At 54.4% G+C, this 19119-nt stretch overlaps 1 protein-coding gene across 3 annotated transcripts; it reads right to left on the reverse strand.

The window, feature by feature from the left end:
* Positions 1-38: 38 nt before the first annotated feature.
* On the reverse strand, positions 39-15269 carry DBH (dopamine beta-hydroxylase; the record flags this gene model as incomplete). 3 transcript variants are annotated; one of them, XM_083875706.1, is made up of 12 exons in its annotated part: positions 39-1233; positions 3582-3741; positions 4201-4328; positions 5103-5162; positions 5933-5971; positions 6068-6211; positions 6908-7074; positions 8295-8397; positions 9006-9182; positions 10543-10800; positions 12404-12550; positions 14838-15269. In XM_083875706.1, 12 exons carry the CDS (start codon positions 15267-15269, stop codon positions 1099-1101), a joined length of 1950 nt encoding a protein of 649 aa, XP_083731832.1. The 3 variants fall into 3 exon arrangements, with proteins under 3 accessions (XP_083731832.1, XP_083731833.1, XP_083731831.1); XM_083875707.1 differs by lacking the exon at positions 39-1233 and adding an exon at positions 2259-2576; XM_083875705.1 differs by lacking the exon at positions 39-1233 and having other exon boundaries at positions 3094-3741.
* Positions 15270-19119: the final 3850 nt, after the last annotated feature.

Raw genomic sequence — 19119 nt, forward strand, 5'->3', positions numbered from 1 at the left:
CCTCTGAGTGAAGGAACATTCTGCCTCCCTGCCAACCCAGGAAGATCAGGTTTTGCTTTAAAATGCCTTTTCTGGAGTGCAGTGCTCTGAGCTGAGGTTTCTCTTACACGCAAGGTGGCTGGGAAGGAAATTTGGGGATCACCTGGCCTGGATCCCACCTGTCCCAGGGCAGCAAGGGCAGGCACCAAGCTGGGATAGTGGAAGCTGGGATGGACATGGACTCCCCTGCAGCACCTCCAGCCTCTCTTTTGCTCCTCCTGAATGTTCTCCCTTCGGAGCTCAACAGCAAAAAGCAATTTATTTTACATTTAGATATTTAATGGAGCAATTTTTCCTGACAAAAGATTTGTCATTCTCCCTTCCCCCTTCCCCTTTTTTAAACCCCATCCCAAACGTATCGTTTGTTCCCAGCCTTTGGCATCCGGTGGCATTGAGAGAGGAATAAAAGTGGGGGAAGGAGTGTGGTGGGGGAGCTGCAGGCCCTGCAGGAAGGAGGGAGAGTGCTGGGTGGGTGATGTGGCACCCCTCCCTCCTTCCTTCCATCCCTCCCTCCCTCCTTCCATCCCTCCACCCCTGCCACACCTGCCAGCGTGGGGGGAGCACCTGTGGAGCCATCCTGAGCTGGATGGGACCGTGGGACACCGGCGAGGTTTTTGTGCTGCTCCCACACATACCTTTGCTCCGTGCCTCAGTTTCCCCGCAGGCAAACAAGCTCCTTCCCCCTTCCCTGGGGCGGCACAATAGCAAACCTCGCCGTTGTTATTCCGGGGGTGGGAAGCAGCATTACTCAGAGCCAGCATTGCTAATAAGGCACTAAATATAGCGCTTCCCATCCCCGGAGGACTTTGTGAACTCTGCCTGATGAGGCTCCGACCCCCTCCCCCGGAGGCAGGGCCGGGGGCACCAGCTGGCACCGCTGTGTGGGCAGGATGTGACGGGATGTTCCCCACGGATGGACGGATGGATGGAGGGATGGATGGATGAATGGAGGGATGGGTGGATGGATGGATGGATGGATGGATGGATGGATGGATGGATGGATGGATGGATGGATGCTCCTGCCCTGGAGGTGCTTCCCGTCCCGGTGGCAGCACCATGTCAGTCCCTCTGGAGCTGGCCCAGGTTGAGGGGCACGGGGGCAGCGGGCTGAGGCTCCAGGGCAGGCGGGCAGCGAGGGACGGGCTCCCGCAGCCTCTTGGTGATGCGGGGAAGTGGCTGCTTCTCCCACTCGCCCTGCAAGAGAGGTCAGCACCGTGAGAGCACAGCGGGTGGGAACTCTTCTCCCTAGAAAGGTGTTGGAGGCTCGGTGTTCCTGTCTGCTTGGGGAAATGCCACCAGCTTTAAGGTCTGAAGTGGTTTATAGCCCCAATCAGGGTGTTTGCTCATGAGACATCACTAATTATTCCTAGTGCAGAAGCACCTACACATCCCCTGGGTGGTGCAGACATCTGAGGTACTCCATGTTCCACAAATTCACCCCACTGGGGAGTTTCCACCCGAAAATTGTTATCTGCTGAGCCAGGTGCAGACAGCTCAGACCAGGGAGCCCCACAGGCCCACCATGCTCTGGAAAATGCTCCTCTAGCAGGTACTGGCAGGAATTTCCAGCACGGATGTGCCCGTGGAGCAGGAGGGATGCAGCAGCCTGGCTGAGGAGCCAGGGAAGGGCTGTCACAGCCATCAGGGCTCACGGTGACCACGGCCAGGACAAATTCCCCCCACTCTGTGCATCCGTGGAGGCACCTTGTCTTGGGGGATGCTCCCTGCAAAGAGCGGCCTGCCAGGTGCAGGTACTGCCCGGGGCTGAACCTGCCGAGCAGGATCTAACTCAGATGTGACATTGGCGTGGCCTGGTGGCCGATGGGGACGTGGGAGGGCACGGCGGGCTGGGCTCCGGGGCGGTGATGCTCCGGCTGGGCCGCTGGCTGCGTGTTCATGCGGAAATGTCAGCGAGAGGCTGAGGCGCAGCGGGAGCAGGAGGAGGGAGGTCTGGAGAGGAGAGGTAGAGGCGTGAGTCATCAGCGAGATGAAAGTGGAATTTGTGTTTTCGGCTGACATTTCTCCTGGTATGTCAAGCGAAACGGGCCAGAGCCGCCACCAGCACTAGGAAAACCCTGGGGAAAATGGAGTGGGATGGAGGGACCTTTCTAAAGCTCATGGGGAGTGACCAGAGAGGGGACAGCACTGCAGGGGAGCACCAGCTGGAGAAACAACTCCTTTCCTGTGTCCTCATGGCTTAGGGGAGCAGTTAAGCATCTTTAGGGTGCTCCTGCTCCAGGGCTGGGCTCCAGCCCTGAGCCCATCTGCTGTGGCATCTGCCCTGCTGATGCATCCCCAACCCTGAGCCTGCTTTTTGGAGAGATCAAAGGCATGTGGAGTGTCTTGACAGTTGTTGTTTTCAGTGCTCTCGAGTGGAAATCTGAACAGAGAGAGTTTACTGCGAGCCCTCGCGGGCACAGGGGAACTTGGGGATGGCACTGTCCCCACTGCTGCTCACAAGTGTTACCTTGAGATTTGGCTTGATAATTAACAGCACTCAGTTCCTTCCAGAAATCATCAGTTTTGGGATCACTGAGCTGCAAAAACATGAGCTTAATTAGAAGCTGGTGCTTTTCTCTTGGCAGAAACGGTATGGAATAAATGAGATGTCTCCAAGCTGGGCTCGCTCTGAAACACCAGCAGAGGCTCCTTTGCCCTCAATTCATGCCAGAATTGGCTCTCGTCTGCTGAAGTCCCTTCCTGACAGCCCCCAAGACCTCTCTGAAACCAAGGGAGTTGTCTGGGTCATAAATTAAGAGGTTTAATTCATAATTCTGCTGCTGCACAAAACTTCTGCACCACTTCTGTCCCTGCAGCAAAGCTCTGAGTGGCTGAGAGGTGCCTGGTGTCCAGTTCCAGGAAAGTGGAAAGGTTTCTGCCCACTTCAGAGTGAAACTTTGCTAAAGGGAATTTTCTGTGGCAGAAAGCTGATGGCCATCCTTGCAATCAGCTCAGCATCCTCCTGTGCTGCAGTGGATAGCACTGGATCCAGGAACAAGGGATCATCCAAATTTTTTACACTGATAAATGGCATTGAAAGCTGTTGCCAGCAGTAGTTTTAAATCTTCATCACCATCACCGTCATGTCCCTCGTCTCTGGGCCTGGTTTTATTTTAAAGACCTCCCAGTCCTTTATCCTTCATGTTTTGCTGGATCACCACGTTCAGAAGCTGTACAGATGCTGTGCGTAATGAGCTCGCTCTGCTGGGACCTGGGGTGATTTGCCAAAATCCTAAAAACCACCTCACGTTTCTCCTTGGATCTGGCCCTACTTTAACAGTCAGCAGAAGCAGCCTCCAAATCACTTTATGCAAATGCATCTCCTAATTGGATCTGGCTGGGAGCATCCGTGGTGGGCTCTAGATGTATTGTCTAAGCACAGGGCTGGGCTGGGCTCTGTGTCCTGCTGATGCCAGGGATTTCCAGGCAGCTCCAGCCCCCTGCCCTGAGCCTACTGGGTTTGGATGTGTCCTGAGCACCACAGACCCAACCTTACACCTGGGAATTCTGTTGGGAAGCTGTGGGAGTGAGGCTATACCTACCGGGAAGCGGACGGCGGAGGATTTGTTGCAGTGCATGGAGATGGGAGCAAAGCCGTAGAGGGATTTCAGCACATCCCTGTTGAACGTGTTCCAGGGGATGGAGTAGAACTGCTGTGGGACGGACACCTGTGGGCACATGCAGATCTCCTCGTCGTTAAACCTGGGCAGGAGAAAGGCCATTCTGAAGCACAGCAGTGCTGTGTGCTGTGCCCTTCCAGCACTGGGTGTGAGCAATTCCTCCCTGCCTGAACAGCCACCTGGGATGGCTCTAAGGGCAGCACTGGGCACAGGGACAGCCTGGAGCAGCCAGCACCTGCAGGGCAGGATTTGGGACCAGCCCATGGGTAGGACACCTTGTGCAGGGTCAGCATCTCCCCTCTCCTCATGGGTGGATGGGCTGCAGCCTCCTCCCCTGGTATGGATCCTTGGTGACTGCCTCAGCTTCTAAGGAATATTTTGCACTTATGCACTTGGCCATACACTCACTCTTGCTGGGAAGTCCCTCCCAGGGCCTGCTCTCCCTTCCTGGTGGTTCTCACTACACAGCCATCCTCAAACCCCTGGATTTTTGTAGCAGCGGTCCTTGAGCCCCCAGCCCCTCTGTGTAGAGGCTCTGTACCTGTTCACGAGGCTGAAGTAGCGGTGCAGGTAGCCTGGATCCACAGCGCTTTTGCACAGCTCCAGCTGGGTCTGGGGGTAGTAGTGCACGTAGTTCACACACATCTCTTCCAGGATTCCAAACCCTCCCTGTGGCACAGGCAGGAAGGTGATGGAAGCGGGGTCTGGCTGTGCCCTGCTGGGGCTGCACAGGGGCAGGGAGGGCAGGGGGGCACAGAGCTCACACCTCTGGGTGCACACTGACATGGATCTACACCTAAAATCTCTGTCTAGTGTCTATATCTTGATATCTGGGTATCTAGAAAGATAGAGATAGAGATGATAGAAGTGATAGAGATGAGATAGAGATAGAGATGAGATAGAGATGATAGAGATGACAGAGGTGGAGATACAGATAGAGATAGAGAGGTATTCACACCCCTTCAGGTGCATGGCATGGCCAGCTAGCTGCTTGTCTGCCCTCTGTGCAAGGACAGACTTCCAGGCTAGACCGTGTGGTTTACATTAAAATGCAGATTTCCTATAATCCCTCTGCTATATTTAGCTTTGTCCCTGTTGATGGTACCTCTGACAGGCTCTTTTATTTTTTCTTTTTTTTTTTTTTTCCCACTGCCTATGTAAGGAAATAACATGCACTGTCAAAAAAGTGCCACTTCTCTTTAATTACAATTAATCCCCGGTGGAACAGTTTGTGATGGGAATTAGAGTGACACATGCTACTTCACAATTAGCACCTTCACAACCCCTCTGCAGGCAGCAGAGCCTTGTGAGTTCCCTTCTTCCCACCCTCCCTTTGCTCCTGGCTGTGATTCAGCCTGGCTTCATGCAGGTCCTCACTCTGGGGGTGCCCCCAACCCACCCTGGGTTGCCCCCCCAAAACAGGGGAGCTGCCCCTGCACTCACCACGGTGGCTCTGCTCCGATCCTCAGTGTTGTATGTGCAGGTGGTGATGAGTTCATCGCCCTGGGGGGATCAAACACAGGGAAATTTAGGGACTGGGGATTGTTCCACATAGAAATCTCTGCTCCCCGTATCAGGAGCCTGCAACCCCACAGGAGTCCTTGCTAAACCTCATCCCCTACAGAGATTCCCCAGGGTTGCATCCCAGGGATGGTGCTTCCTGCTTTCCTCGCTTTTTGAGAATTTCTGCAGGGTTGAAAACACCTTAAAGTTGCACTTAGGCAAGAGTTTGAAGTGCCAAATCCGGAGGTGAGTTGATGGCACAACAGCCTCCCTGCCACAGTCAGTGCTGAGGACCACGGGCATGGTTCCAGTGGGTGCTGGGTGCTTTGAGCAGCCTCGTGGGGCATGGCAGCTCCAGGAACTGCCCTCAGCTTTGCAGTCAGGTCCTTCCCCATCTGACGAGCCCTGGGGCAGGTCCCACCCCTGTTTTCCTACCCACTCCCACTCTGACGCTGAATCTCTTCCTCTCCTTCCATCAAGCAAGGCCAGAGGGCACAACCATGGCTCATCCTCACCCCCTGAGGAGCCTCCCTCTGCCAGACGAAGCCCAGCAAAATCAGGAGCCTAATTTATCTCCTGGCTGCCCACACACCAGCTCTGTGCCATATGAGAGAGGGGGCCTGCTTGTCCCCAAAGTATCTGCGTGGAGATGGCAGAAATGACCCAGGGACCCTCAGTACAGCCCCCCTGGGAGTCCTCAGACGGGATGGGGTGATGGAAGGAGGCAAGGGACACAGGGATCAGGATGTGCTGTTTTTGGAGTAACTCACCGGAAGAACCGCAACCACCTCCTTCAGCATGCGGATCTCCTGGGAGGGGAGGAAAGGGGACACGTCAGAGCAGTGCCACGGTGTCCCCAGGGGTGACACCCAGTCGGGCCCATAGTGGCCTTGCAGCCCCCGTACCTGGAAGTGAGGGCTGTAGTGCATGTCAGCGTTCACAACCTGCCGCTCCCTCCCGTCCCGGGACAGCACCGTCACCACTTTCCTCCCCGCCAGGTGTGTGTGGAGCTGGGAGGCAAAGATGCGGATGCCAGCAGCTGGCAGAGCCTGGGGGAAGGAAAGAAGAAAGGAAGGACAGCTCAAGCCCCTGTGGCCAGCTCTGTCCCTCCCCTCCCCTCCCTCACATGCCCTTGCTGTGTGCTGGGAGCTCGCTGTCCCTGTTCTGGCTCTCACATGGGGTCCCTGTGCCCCTGGAAAAGCATCTCAATGAGCTTCTTGCAGAGGGACAAACCCTCATCACTGCCAAACCAACTCTCCAGGGCAGCAGGAGCAGCTGAGGCAGGTCCTGCTTGCTTCCTTGGCCTTGTTAGTGGTGGCACAAATGATTCCTTGTGGGTAGGCCCTACAAAAACACACACTAAAACTTCCCTGAGAGAGCCAGGTGGGCCCTTTGGAACCATCTTTGTGAGAGCTCTTGGCAGGCTCCCCCAGGAGCAGGAGCCAATTTTCCCATCCCTGGGAGGGAAAGCACCACTGGGACACGGCCAGCTCGGCAGTGAGTTTTATGGGAATGGTACCCCGGGGAGCTGGAGCAGATGGCTCCCCAGGAGAGCTGCTTCCAGGGGGGATTCAGCACATCCCAACCAGCTGCTCTTCTCTGTTTATTGTACACAGCAGATTTTTCTTTCCAGCACTACCTCATGGTGAGCTTAAAACTTCAAACCAAGAGCCTGGAGACTGGTGCTGCCTGGAGCCAGGGAAAAGCCACAGAAGACTTTTCTCCTCTGGAAAGGATACACTCACCAGCTGGGTGCATTTATCAGTGCAGTATCCCGTGAGGACGAAGCTGTGCTCCCCGGGGGGAATGGCCATCACTGGGCTGTACACCAAGCCCAGCTCCATGATCCCGGCGTCGTAGGGACGAAGGGTGGCCGTGTAGTACAGCCGGATCCCCGAGGAGTCACGGCGACCTGGTGGGCCAGGGGACAAGGACAAGTCACTGCAGGGACAAGGTCAAAAGGTGAAGAAACAAGCACAGGTTAAAAAAAAAAAACAACGATACTGCGCTGCCGTGGGGAGCCTCCCCCTCCTGGCTTCCTTCATCTGTTTGAAATTGTTTTAGATCCTACAGATTTTTCATGCAAGTCTTCACTGAGTGGCCCCAGATGCACCTGGTTCCCTGGTGAGGGCACTGACCTGAGGCCGAATTGTCCCAGGAGAGCAAGGTAAGGGGTGCTTTTGGAGAGCCCAGAGCAGAAGGACAGAGCATGGGGTGCTTTGGAGGAGTCCCTCAGGAATGGGGCTTGTGGCAGCTTCTTTAATGAGAACATCCCCAAAACCCCAAAAGGCCATACAGGTGAAGGGAAAGAGCAGAGTCAGTAGGTCAGGAGGGGTTCAGGCCAGCTCTGAGCTCCCTGTCTCCAGGCTGGAGCCCACCCAGGGATAAGAATAACGGGGGAGACACTATTGGTTAACATGCAAAAGCAGATAAATGATGGAAGACGTGAACTCTGTATTTATAGCCGTGTTTCTTCTCAAGTTGCCGAATGTGCTATGATTGATCCACAGTACATATGCTCTGGCCTCCTAAAAATATACTTGGGTAGTCAAGAAGCTGCTTGTTTTTATGTTAATGAAGAAGCTGGGTTGTTTGGAATCCTTTTTTTTTTCCAATGTGTCTCCTGACAATGTTATCGAAGCAGGAGAACAGGAACACAACATCCACATCCCCCCCTCCCCTGGCAGCCTGGTCTCTCTGGTGGCTTGGCACTGCTGTCACTCCTGCTCTGAGCTCAGACCCAGCCCCAGAACCTTGTGTGGAAATTCGGGAGGCTCCTGTGACAGCCCAGCTAAATCCTGGTGCTGCCCTGCATCACCTCCTTGCAGGAACTCTGTGGGGGAAATTTCCTTCCCTGCAGGCTCCTTTCCCAGTCATCCTTCCCCACCTGTGGGCCACATGTCAGCCTTCAGTGAGGATGACTTTGCTGAGACCAGAAAAGCAGCAGTATGGTGGGGATTTAATGTATTCTTCCTGCAGAGACAGATCTGGACTCTCCAGAAAGTTGAGAACAGGGCCATGATTTTGGCCAGAGGCCTCCCCAGAAGGTGGCAATCCTTCCCTGGAGTTTCCCCTGCTCTCCTGTCGTGGTGTGACAGGTAAAGCAATGGGCAGCACCACCCAGCCCCTCACCTTTGAACACCAGGGGATTGTGGTAATGGATCTCCAGACGCAAATATCTGGAGGAGCCTGGGCCACCAAAGGCAAGACCTGCTTCTTCAGGGTAATAGAAAGCCTGGAAGCAGAAGGGAGGGTGTTAGGACAGCAGTGGGGTGGCTTTCCTGGGACCAAGGCTGGAAAGCCCAAGGGAATGTGTGGGCATGATCCTGACCCACACCATGGGCTGAAGGACGTGACTTGTGCCTTCAGCTGTGCTTGGAGAGCTGCCCTTGCTTCCAGAAGCTTCTCTCATTCCACATGCAGTGGCACAACACCTGAGTATTGCCATAGAATCATAAAACACCCTGAGCTGGAAGGGACCCACAAGGATCATGAAAATCCAACTCCTGGCCCTGCACAGGACAAGCCCCAGGAGCCCCACAAGTGTCTGAGAGCATTGTCCAAAGGCTCCTTCTCAGGCCTGGGGCCATGACCATTCCTGGGGAAGCTGTTCCAGTGTCCCATCCCACTGATTCACGGCACCAGAGAGGACAAGGGCTGGGCGGGAGGTGGAAAATCCAACACACCCAGGAAGGGCTGGGAAGATCAGACAGAGCTGAAACCAAACCCCAGTGCGAGGTCAACTCCTCTGGGACAACCCCAAAGCAGGATCAGGGATGTCTGGGGGAAGCAGCAGGGCAGGATGTCACCTGGCGGGGGGGACATGTCCCTTGTCACACCCACCTGTGCCCCCATGGCCCAGGCTGCCAGCACGTGCCTGCAGTAGTTGAGCCTGTCTGGCTTCATCTTGGAGTCACAGGGCCCGTTGTAGTGGGGGAAGCTGTCGAACTGGGCTGTGCACTGGAACACTTCCATGTGGTGCACCAGGGCCTCGTTGCCTGCCGTGACCACTGGCTCGTACTGCAAAGCCCAAGAAGGAAAGGACACACTGAGAGCCCACCCCTGGGCATGCAGGCTCCCCAGGGCAGGAATATCTGGGAGCTGGTATCAGTTTCTGCCATAGGATGGGGAGGGAAGGCTGCTCTGGGCCTGAGGCACCAAGGGCTTCATGTTTAATTATGGCAGAGTCAAGCACCTGGGTGCTTCAAAGGGAAAACAACATGTTGTTAGTGCCCAAGGAACATTTTGGTCAGTTGTGGAAATATTTAATTCCTTGGCTGGTTTAGGGACCAACCCAGAGCCCACAGAGAACCAGCTCATCCTTTCTCCAGCAACAGATCCAGGGGATCAGCAGATCTTGGTGTGTTTTGGGATGACTGAGTCCTTTACCGGTTTTGTAGGGCTGAGGTGGCCCTGGGGATGCTGCTTTTTCCTACAGAGAGGCCTGGCTGTGTTGTTGTTGTAGCTCTGCCTGCAGCTCTTTGGGTTTTGTTTCTATCCAGCAGCTGCCTGGGGCACGGGGAGGAGGATTTGGGATAGAGAGAGTGACTCAAGCCTGGGGAACATCTCTGGCTAAAAGTGCCAGCTGTAGAAGCAATCCGCAGCAGCGGGAAGGTATCAGGAGTTACACACTTCTTACTTACACACAGATGATTCACTTCACACCATCTGTCAGAGAGAAAATCCTCCTTCTGAGCCTTCCTTTGCAGTGCCATCTCTCCCCTGGAAATCACTGAGCGCTCGCTGCAGCTCGGGCGTCTGGAGGTTTTGACTCTGGATGTGCCAGGCCACCTCCTGAGCCACCCCCACACCTGCTGGGTGCTCTCCCAGCAGCTCATCCCTTTCTCAGGGTTGCCAGCAGGTTTCTGCCTCTCCTTTGTGGGAGGTGGCCCAAGCAACACGTCTGGGCAATGCTCACAAGTCACATTTCTGTCTGTAACTCTCTTTTTTGTGGACTCTCCCTCATCTTTTGTGAGCCAGTTCCTATCCTGGCTGGCTGTGCCCTGCTCTCCACAGCCCTCTTCCTTTGTTTCCTGTGTTTTTATGTTCCTCATGGCTCTCTGTGTGCCAAAATCCTGCTGTGGGTCTGCTCCTTCTGCAGGGAGTCAGCTCTGAGCCTGCCCTGGAACCTGCTGGATGTAGCAGGTGAGAAAACATTACCTGGTCCCTTCCTGCTGAGACACTCTAGGAGACATGAGGATGCTGCTGACTGGTGGGGTGGACCTGGAAGAGGTTTTGGGACCACATTTGGAAAGATGTCAGGGTCTGAAAAGCCTCCCTGTGGAGGACACGGAATTTTCAGGATGTGAAAATCCAGGATTTTCAGCACAATTCCCGATCCACCTCGGGTGAAAAGCAGCCCTCTTCTCCTGCCTCTTACCATGATGATGTGGTGTTTGGGGAAGCCCTCTGGGAGTTCTGCCATGTAACACCAGTAGGTGGTCTCCTGGCTGGGAATGACAACATCTGGGGCCGTTATCTCCATGCTCTTCATGTCGCTGGGCAGCTCAGGGATGCTGATGTTGGGTTTTAGCAGCTGCACCCTCTGCAGCCCCCCAGGGAGGGCAGAGATGTTGATGGCCTGCAGGGAGTGCACTGGTTTCTCCAGGATGCCGTAGATCAGGTGCACTGTGCCGTCCTGAAGCCAGAGTAGAACACATCAGTGGGGTTTTCATGCAGAACAGGAGCTGCATGGACCAGCATCTCCAGAACTGGTGGGATGAACCCAGAAATGGGTCTTGGGACCCCACCCTGACTGCACCAGTAGCTCATTGTTGCCCTGATCTTTCTCAGCCTTCTGATGTTTGCATTTTTGTAGTGGAGTTCTCAAGGACTTTCAGGTAAACAAAGTGATTGTTTACATTCCTCTACGAAGGAGGGACAATTGATAGACTTTTAGTTTGACCAGTGTGGTGGAAGAAGTGGCAACCTTACCCTCCAATCCCTGGTCATTGTCCAAAATCTAAATAAATCGAGGTCGAAAAATAAACTGCCCTCTTTTTTTTTTGCCCTGACCACTGACTGTGTGTGTGTCCTTCATTTCATGTCCTTTAGCAACAGCTCACTCTGCTGTGCTGTCCCAGGAAAGCTCCACATCCCAGGGTATTTCTCCAGCTGATGTGGTCACTGAGGGTTCCCTACCAAGTGGGAGAGTCTGAAAAGCTTTCCCCATCAATTCCAAAAGGGTGGCACATCCTCTCTGCTCCTTCCAAGCCTCTCATGAGCTCCAGGCTGGGACAGACCCATCAGTGCAGAGCTCATCCCCCCCTGCAGCCCAGCAATAGCCTGGGGGGTAAAAATAGCAGAAATAGCAGAAATAAAACTTCTCCCTGAAGCCCTCCCTTTTCTTCCAGCTTCTTTTTAAGTGGAAGGTACCACAAGAAGCTCTGCTGAAGGTCTACTGCAAACAAGAACGCTGAGAGCTCTGGACAGGAGATAAGGGAGAAAGGATAAAGAGAACAGTCTTTTCCTAAAGGATCAGGGAATAAAGACCAGCAAGTGTTTCTGTGGCTCACACACACAGATTTTTCCCTCCAGGGCTCTCAGTGTTTTGGCAGACGGCAGACACTTCTCACCACAAGAGAAGCTTTTGAACACCAGCAGCGAAAACTCGAGGACACTCTGTGCCCACGTTGGCTCTAAAATATCCTGCCCACAAAGGCTTTCATGTGAGATGAGCCGTGCACAGATTCCTGCCTGCAGCCAGGGCCTGTAGCTGAGCCCCTGAGCTGTCTGACATCCCCCACTGGGAAGGTTTATCCCACATCCCAGCTCAGAGAGGAGTGCTGGATGCAGAGCCAGGGAGACACCACCACACCACTCAGGAGCACAGAGCAGCACCTCTGTGTGCTGTCCCTTTGGCCCAGCTCCTGTCACAACCCTCCTGTTTGCCTCCTGTTGATACACCCACCCCTCTTCGTAACACTCCCAACAGTTGGCTCCAGGCTGCCGAGCAGAGTGATGCAGGAGGGATTTATATAGACCCAATGCATGCTCAACAGGAGCTGATGATGCAAACGAGCTAAAAGCTACACTTGAGAGAGCTTTCAAAGGGTTTGTGAATAGATGGTGGCAAACATTACTCATGGGCTAGGGCTGACATCTGTAGCTCACTTCCTCTCTGCCTCACACAGCATCAACCCCTGAGCCTATGCCCAAACCCTGCAGGACGTGTCTGCAGCAGTTCCCCAGGCCTGGGATGGGGCTGGGGGTGCCACAGTGGGGTCAGAGTGATGCCATACCTCTATCAGGTAGTCCTTGGGGTCACAGGTGCTGAAGGCTCTTCTGAAGAGCAGGTAGAGCCCCTCAGGAGCCCTGCGAGCCCCGAGGAGCTGGTAGTCCTGCTGGGAATCCATGTGGAGCTGCCCCTTGGCATCGCTCCAGGCGTCCTGTGAGGGAGAGAGCAGCCTGCTCAGCCAGGAGATGCCTCCAGAGGTACCACAGGTCCTCCTTCTGTCCACCCTCAGCATCCCAGAGGTGCAGGAAGCCTGTGCTTTGGTGGGCTCCGTGCCTCTCCTGGGCAGATCTGTGCTGGAATGGCCTCTGGTGCTCAGGCAGACCTGAGAAACACCTGACCCAGCATCAACAGACCTTTAGAAGCTGAGATGTGAGTGGGGAAAGGTCGGGAATGGAAGGAGGAAAGCCCCCAGGCACACATGAAGGTGTTGCATTGGTCTGTGCTGTATTTTGGGGGGACCCTGTGGAAGGGGGTGCTGGGCTCTCCAAAACCCTTGGCACAACCCAGCCTCTCTCAATTTAAAATCAGACCCTTGCTGGGATGTAATGTAAACCCTAGAAATTGCTGCCCCTCTGCAAAATCCTTAATTTTTTTGTGGTCAGATTGTTCTGGCAACCCAGCACAGCATCCCAAAAACCTCTTACTGTAGAGGATGGTGACAAAGCCACCCCAAGAAGCAGAGCAGCACGGTATTCCTGTGCCTCAGGGTTTGAAGGTTTGGAGTATAAAATCCTGTGATAATTTGCATTTGAACAGCATTGTTTCTTTGATCTTTTGTTTCTCCCGTGGGCCTCCTGTTTGCTCAGAAAAGGCACCCAGGAAGTAGCTGGCTGTAGGCACACAAGTGGCACTGGTTCTTTTCTCTTCGGAGGAAAAACCAGGAGAAAAAGGATGAAGGAACTTGGCATCATTTCAGCCAGAACTATAGAGTCATATTTCCAGAACATATTGTCCTTAGAGGGGGAGAGGGAAATTAGCTCCACGGAGCTTGCATGACATTTGTTTTCGTAGGAAAGTTAATCTCACAGTACATGGGGGGCTGAGCAAATTTGGATCTTTTAAACAGCCGACACGCTTATCCAGAAGAAAAGCTGCTGGGAGAGAGAAAACCGGGGCTGGGGAGATTTATTGAGATTTCCTTGCAGGATGCTGTTTAGCACCAAGGGAAAGAGCAAACCCGAGCGCTGCCGGGTGTCTCATTCAGCGCTGCTTGTCTTTGGGCGAGATTAGAAATGATCCTTTCTGTTTTCTTAACGTGGTGCTGTGAAATCCTGGAGCATTTGGGCCACCACAGCCCCTGAAAGGCTGGCAATTAGCAGGAGAACAGCGCAGATAATGAACCCTTCTTTTCATGCTTTCATTGCACTGCGGATCACATTGCGGCTGATTGCAAAAGAATGTGTTTTATGGTTAATTTGAAGTAAGCAGAGAGGTAAAATTTAACTTACTGGAAAGCCTCACACGGCCAAAAATGGGAATTGCTTTCTGCAGCCAAGCACAGTCGCAATCAGCCTGATGTGGTGGGCTGGGGATAGGGCTGGAGAGCCCAGGGCTGGGAAAAGCACCCAAACAGGAGCCCAACAAACAGACAGTGGCAGGAAGGATGGGGTTTGCAGCAGCAACAGCAAACAACACAACTGGAGATCAGTTTTCCCTGCACTCCCGTTTAAATCTCACCCAAATACATTTGCACCTTTAATTTCTGACAGCACCCCAGGCTGCCCTGTTATCCCATTGATCCCTGTGGATGCAACTCTCAGCCAGGATCTTCCTGCTGGCAGCAGCAGCCTCTCTGCCTGGTGACTTTTGCCCTGTCTCAGAGCCATTAATGGGAGCTGTGGTTAATTTTTAATGTGACTGGCAGCAGCTCACGAGTGAAGCAGGGTGTTGATGCATTCTCTGTGTGTGTATCTTTGCGGCCAAACATAGCAGAGACATCCAGCTCCTGGTTCCCTCAGCCTTGCTGATGTGCTGCTGTGTTTACTCTTTTCTCTTTTGGGTTAACCCCCATGCCAAACCCACCATGTGGATCTGATCCGTGGAGTCCCCTGGGGTCGAAATCCCCAAAAACCCTCTGGAGCAGCGGGGCTGGCCCAGCCTGTGCCGTGCCCTGTACTCCACTCTACAAAACCACAAACCAGCTTCAGAGAGTTGCATTCACAGGGAGAGAACCCAAAAAATCATCTGTGTAAACACCCCAGTAACTCACTCCAAAGTAGGAGTTGTGCCCATCGCTCCAGACCAAACCCACCATGAGGATCTGATCTCTTGGGGTCCTCTAGGGTAGAAATCCCCAAAAACCTTCTGGAGCAGCGGGGCTGGCCCAGCCTGTGCCGTGCCCTGTACCCCACTCTACAAAACCACGAGGCAGGTTCAGAGAGTTGCATTCGCAGGCAGGAAACCCCAAAATCATCCATGCAAACACCCCAGTGACTCACCCCAAAGTAGGAGTTGTGCCCGTCGCTCCAGAGCACGGCCAGGTCGGCGTTCTCAAACTCGCCCCTGTCCGACATCCCAAAGAGGAGCCCGAAGTGCAGCTCCCTGATGAGGAGCTGGAAATGCACTGCCTGCTCGGGGTAGCTGACATTCCAGGAGAGCTCCAGCAGCCCCTGGGGATCCAGGGGCACCTTGTAGGGGAAATCACTCTCCCGGGGCGCCGAGCCCTGCAGAGCCACCACCAGGATGACCAGGAACGCCGCCACCATGGTGAAGTACATGGAGGCCACCTCCCGCAGCTTGAGGCTGGGGCAGGAGCAGGGCTTGCTCCTGGAGTTCTGCATCCTGCCAGGATGGCACCCGGCACCTGGCCGTGCCCATTTATGTGCTGGCCCTCCTGGGCAAGGCGGGTGAGTGATCCTCTTTAATTGCATTTAGTCCTTGGGAAATTGGACTGGTGTATTGACCCCCGTCAGCTCCTGGCCAAACACTTGTCATCTGCTGCCTCCCCTTAATTGGCTCTAATTGCACATGGACATTATCAATAGCAATTGGATTTGACCAGGCTGATGTGATTCACTCTTAAATCTTCCTTAGTGCCTGGGAAGGGCTGTTCGCTCACAGGCTGCTCTGGCTGAGCCCTTGTGCACCACACTGCTCATGCTGCCTTTGGCCTGGGTGTCCACATAACCCAGCCTGGGATCACGCCAAAGGTGGCCAGACATGAGAACAAAGGACCCTGAGCCTTGCCTGAGCTCCCAGGCATTCAATAATACTGACAGGGTTTGAAATATTTTCCCTGCAAAGCTCAATGCCAAAGGAAATGCTGATTTCCCCCAAAGAGCAAGGAAAGAGACACCTCCTCTCCTCTCTCCTCCTGTTCTTGGCCTTTGTGGGATTTAATTGTGGCCCTTTCAAACCCAGCAAAGCCCAGCTCCTCTCCCACCCTGCTCTGTATCCATTGAAGCCCTCACCTGCCTAAACCGTTGGATATGTTCAATATTTGCTATTCCTTTGTAGCAGCTGGCTCCAGTTTAAAGACACCTTTTAGTCTCTCCCCCTTCCCATTTGTTTAAAGTCTGATGGATTCTCTTTCGGTTATTAACTTTCCCACGTTAATTGGAATTATAATGAACTGCCTGGAGCTCTTTGATACACACACACACATTGCCTGGCTTTAGTCTGCGAGTGTTGGCGTTGTTTTATTAATGCCACCTCAACGTGCCTCCCGGTCGGAGTCCCCTCGGGTCCCCTCGGGGGCTCGGGTGTCACTCCTGGTCCTTGCAGCAATGTCACAGGGGCAGATCCGCCTTCCCCAGCCCCGTGTAACGAGAGGAAACTGGATCCAGCTCGGCGTTTTTAATGAATCATCAGTGAGAGCACCTCGACGTTAAACCCGATGAGGTTTTACTGTCCTAAGACACAACCATTACTCAGGAATGCGTCAATTGATCCCGGCCGTGTCTCCTTGCCGGGTGACCTGCTGCTCGCAGGGTTTGCTCTCTCATTCAGCCCCACCAGGCAAAAGGCCAAGGCAGGGGAGGGATGGAGAGCTGAGCTCTCCCAGAGGAGCATCCCTCAGCCCCATCCCTCCCCCAGTGACTCCAGTGCTCAGCCCAGTCCCACACCAGCCCTCCCACTGCTGCTTAAAAGCCTTAAAAACACGTCTGGATAGTAGGAGGTCGCTGGAGCTGCCTGGGAATGTTCCCCTATCATGGTATCCCTGGGTTCTGTTCACTGGAGCTCTGCCCGAGGAGCTGGGTCTGCACCCCACCCCATCCACGGCTGTGTTCACCTTGCTGAAGGAGGATGCAGCATTTCCCCCTTTGCCTGAGGCTCCTGGGCTCATTCCTGGACACGCTGACGGCATCAGATGGATGTCCCTCATCCCCCAGCCCTGGTGCTCGAGCATTACAGAACTCTGGCTGCCTTACAAAAGCCCCATAGAACAGATTTTTATCCTTCCCTATCCCCGATCTCCTCCAAGCAGATTCACCCACTTGTCCTCTCTTGGCTTCGTTTCCCCATTGTAAAGAGAAGCAGCTGAGCTGCCAAGCACGGCAGGAAGGCAAAGTGATCCTCGCCGGGGTCCTCAGCTAACAAGTTCTGCCTCCATCAGAGATGAAACCCCAGGCTGCTGGCGTGTGCAAGTGCAGCTCCTGAGCTCTCCTGTGCAGCAGGAATTTGCAGTGGAACAGCAGAACACGAGCAGGTTAGCTTGAAAACAGCTGAACTTTGCAGATAAGCACCGAGAATTTATTTGATGGGAGGAAAAAAAAAATGATGTACATCTCTCCCTCTCTCCCCCCTCCTTTCAGTTTTTCCTGAGTCGTGGCTCATAAATCCAGGCAAAGAGTGAAGATCCAGCTTTCCACTCATTGCTCGGGGGGGGGTTATTTTAAGACTTCAAGGAGATGTAGAAGCGCCGGAGTTTCCTGGCTCGGAAACTCGAACCGTTTGGGAGCAGCATCCCGCGGGAGGGCTGTGGGGTGAGGGGTGTGGGTCCTGCCCTTCTCTCGAAGGCAAAGCAGCCAGTTTGTGCCCCTGTGGGAGCTCCTGAGGAAGGGAACGCCGGCAGAATTGTGCTGGTCCCTGTGCTGGAGATGGGACTCGGGTTTCCCCTCCACCTCTCCAGGTGGAAAAGCAGAAAAGATGCCCAGGGAATAGCTGTGAGCCCCAGGACAGGGCTGGTTTGGGCTGGCTGGATGCTCACTGCCCCGGCAGCCGCATTAAAGCCCCTCCTGGAGAGTTTAATGGGTGTTTTGACCCCATCTCTGTAGGGCCACACACCCAAACCCTCCTGGGGACAGACAGCTGTGGCCTTCCATCGCCACTCCTGACCCTGGGTGCAAAGCTGGGGCTAAGCCGTGGCTCCCAGAGCCCTGACAGCGGCAGTGCTGCCTTCGGGAGCCCCAGGGAGCCGGGGAACAGCCGCCTCCATCGGCGGGAGCCAGGGCAGCCCGCCTGCAACAAAAGATGACTCCCAGGTAAGGAGTTTAAACACAATTGATGCGCCAAATTAGGGGCTGGAGCAGGCAGCAGCCCTCCGAGCTATAATCCATTGCCTCGCTAACAGAAATGGAAATTCAATTTGGGCAAGGGCAGGGAGGGGAAGGGAAGGGCGGGAGGCTTTCTGTCTGCTCCCGCGGCCGGTGCAGCTCTCCGTGCCCCGGGGGCTCTGCTCTCCGCAGCCCTATCCAGAGCCACGATCGAATTTGCGTGAGTGCTGATGAGGTTTGGCAGTATCCGACACCCGGATAAGGGGGATAGGTGGGCTGGCACCCAGGGGGGATGCTCAGCACCCTGCAGGGTCACAGCGACCCCTGCCCTGCTCCATCCCCTTGGCCAAATCCAGCCCGCAGCCGGCAGGTCAGGGACGTGCAGCAGCCCCGAGATTCACAGGACCTGTTCCATCACACCCCAGGGTGGGAAGGATTGTTATCACTCTTCCCCAAGGGTCTCTCTGCCCACTCCTGTTCCCATAACGAATCAGAAGGGACCTGCAGGCTGCTCATTGAGAAATTTTTGTGCACCGGGGGCTGCCGATCTGAGTTTCAATTGCCCAGCAGGGGTGCAGGTGAGTGTCTGTCCTCTCTAAAGCGGCTTTGGTGTCCCTGTGTCACCTGGGCCACAGCGAGCTGTGAGGTTCTGCAGGGAATCTCTACATGTGGCAGCAGCCTGGGCTGCTTTAACCCACAGATGTCCCTGGTGCCAGCCAGGACAGGACACTCGGAGGTGACAAATCCAGCGGGGTGGGTGGGAAGAGCTATTCCTTCCTCCTTGCACTGAGTTTGTGCCTTACAGCACAAACATCCCCCTTGCCAAGCCTCTGCTTGTTCCAGTTTCTTGCTTTCCCCCAACCTGTTTTGCCTTCCTTAGGACCAGATTTTTTTTTATTTGTTTTTCACTGTGGAAGAAAACTTTTGCCTCATTCCTCATGAGGAGCACATCCAAACGGGAGCCAGCCCCAGACCTCCCCCAAATTAGGGCCATGAGCTCCAAATTAGGGACAGAACTGAACCTGAGCTGCTCTTTACAGCTCAGTCTCTGCTCCTGCTCTGGCACTGGAGGTGAGGACTGGACTGCCATGACAGAGAAGCTCCATCCCTTCTGCCTCTCCTCCTGTCCCAGCCATGCACCCACAGATCTGCAGAGCCAAAGGTGGGTGTCTGGGCTAACCCACGGTCAGCTGGTGATGGGACAGCAGGAAAAAAGGCCAAAATTAGCCAGAGGAAAGCACTATTTGCTCTTTGGGAGGTGGTACTGCCCTACCAGGTGCTCCAG

This window comes from Zosterops lateralis (genome assembly GCF_965231275.1).
Source record: "Zosterops lateralis genome assembly, chromosome: 20".
Lineage (NCBI taxonomy): Eukaryota > Metazoa > Chordata > Aves > Passeriformes > Zosteropidae > Zosterops > Zosterops lateralis.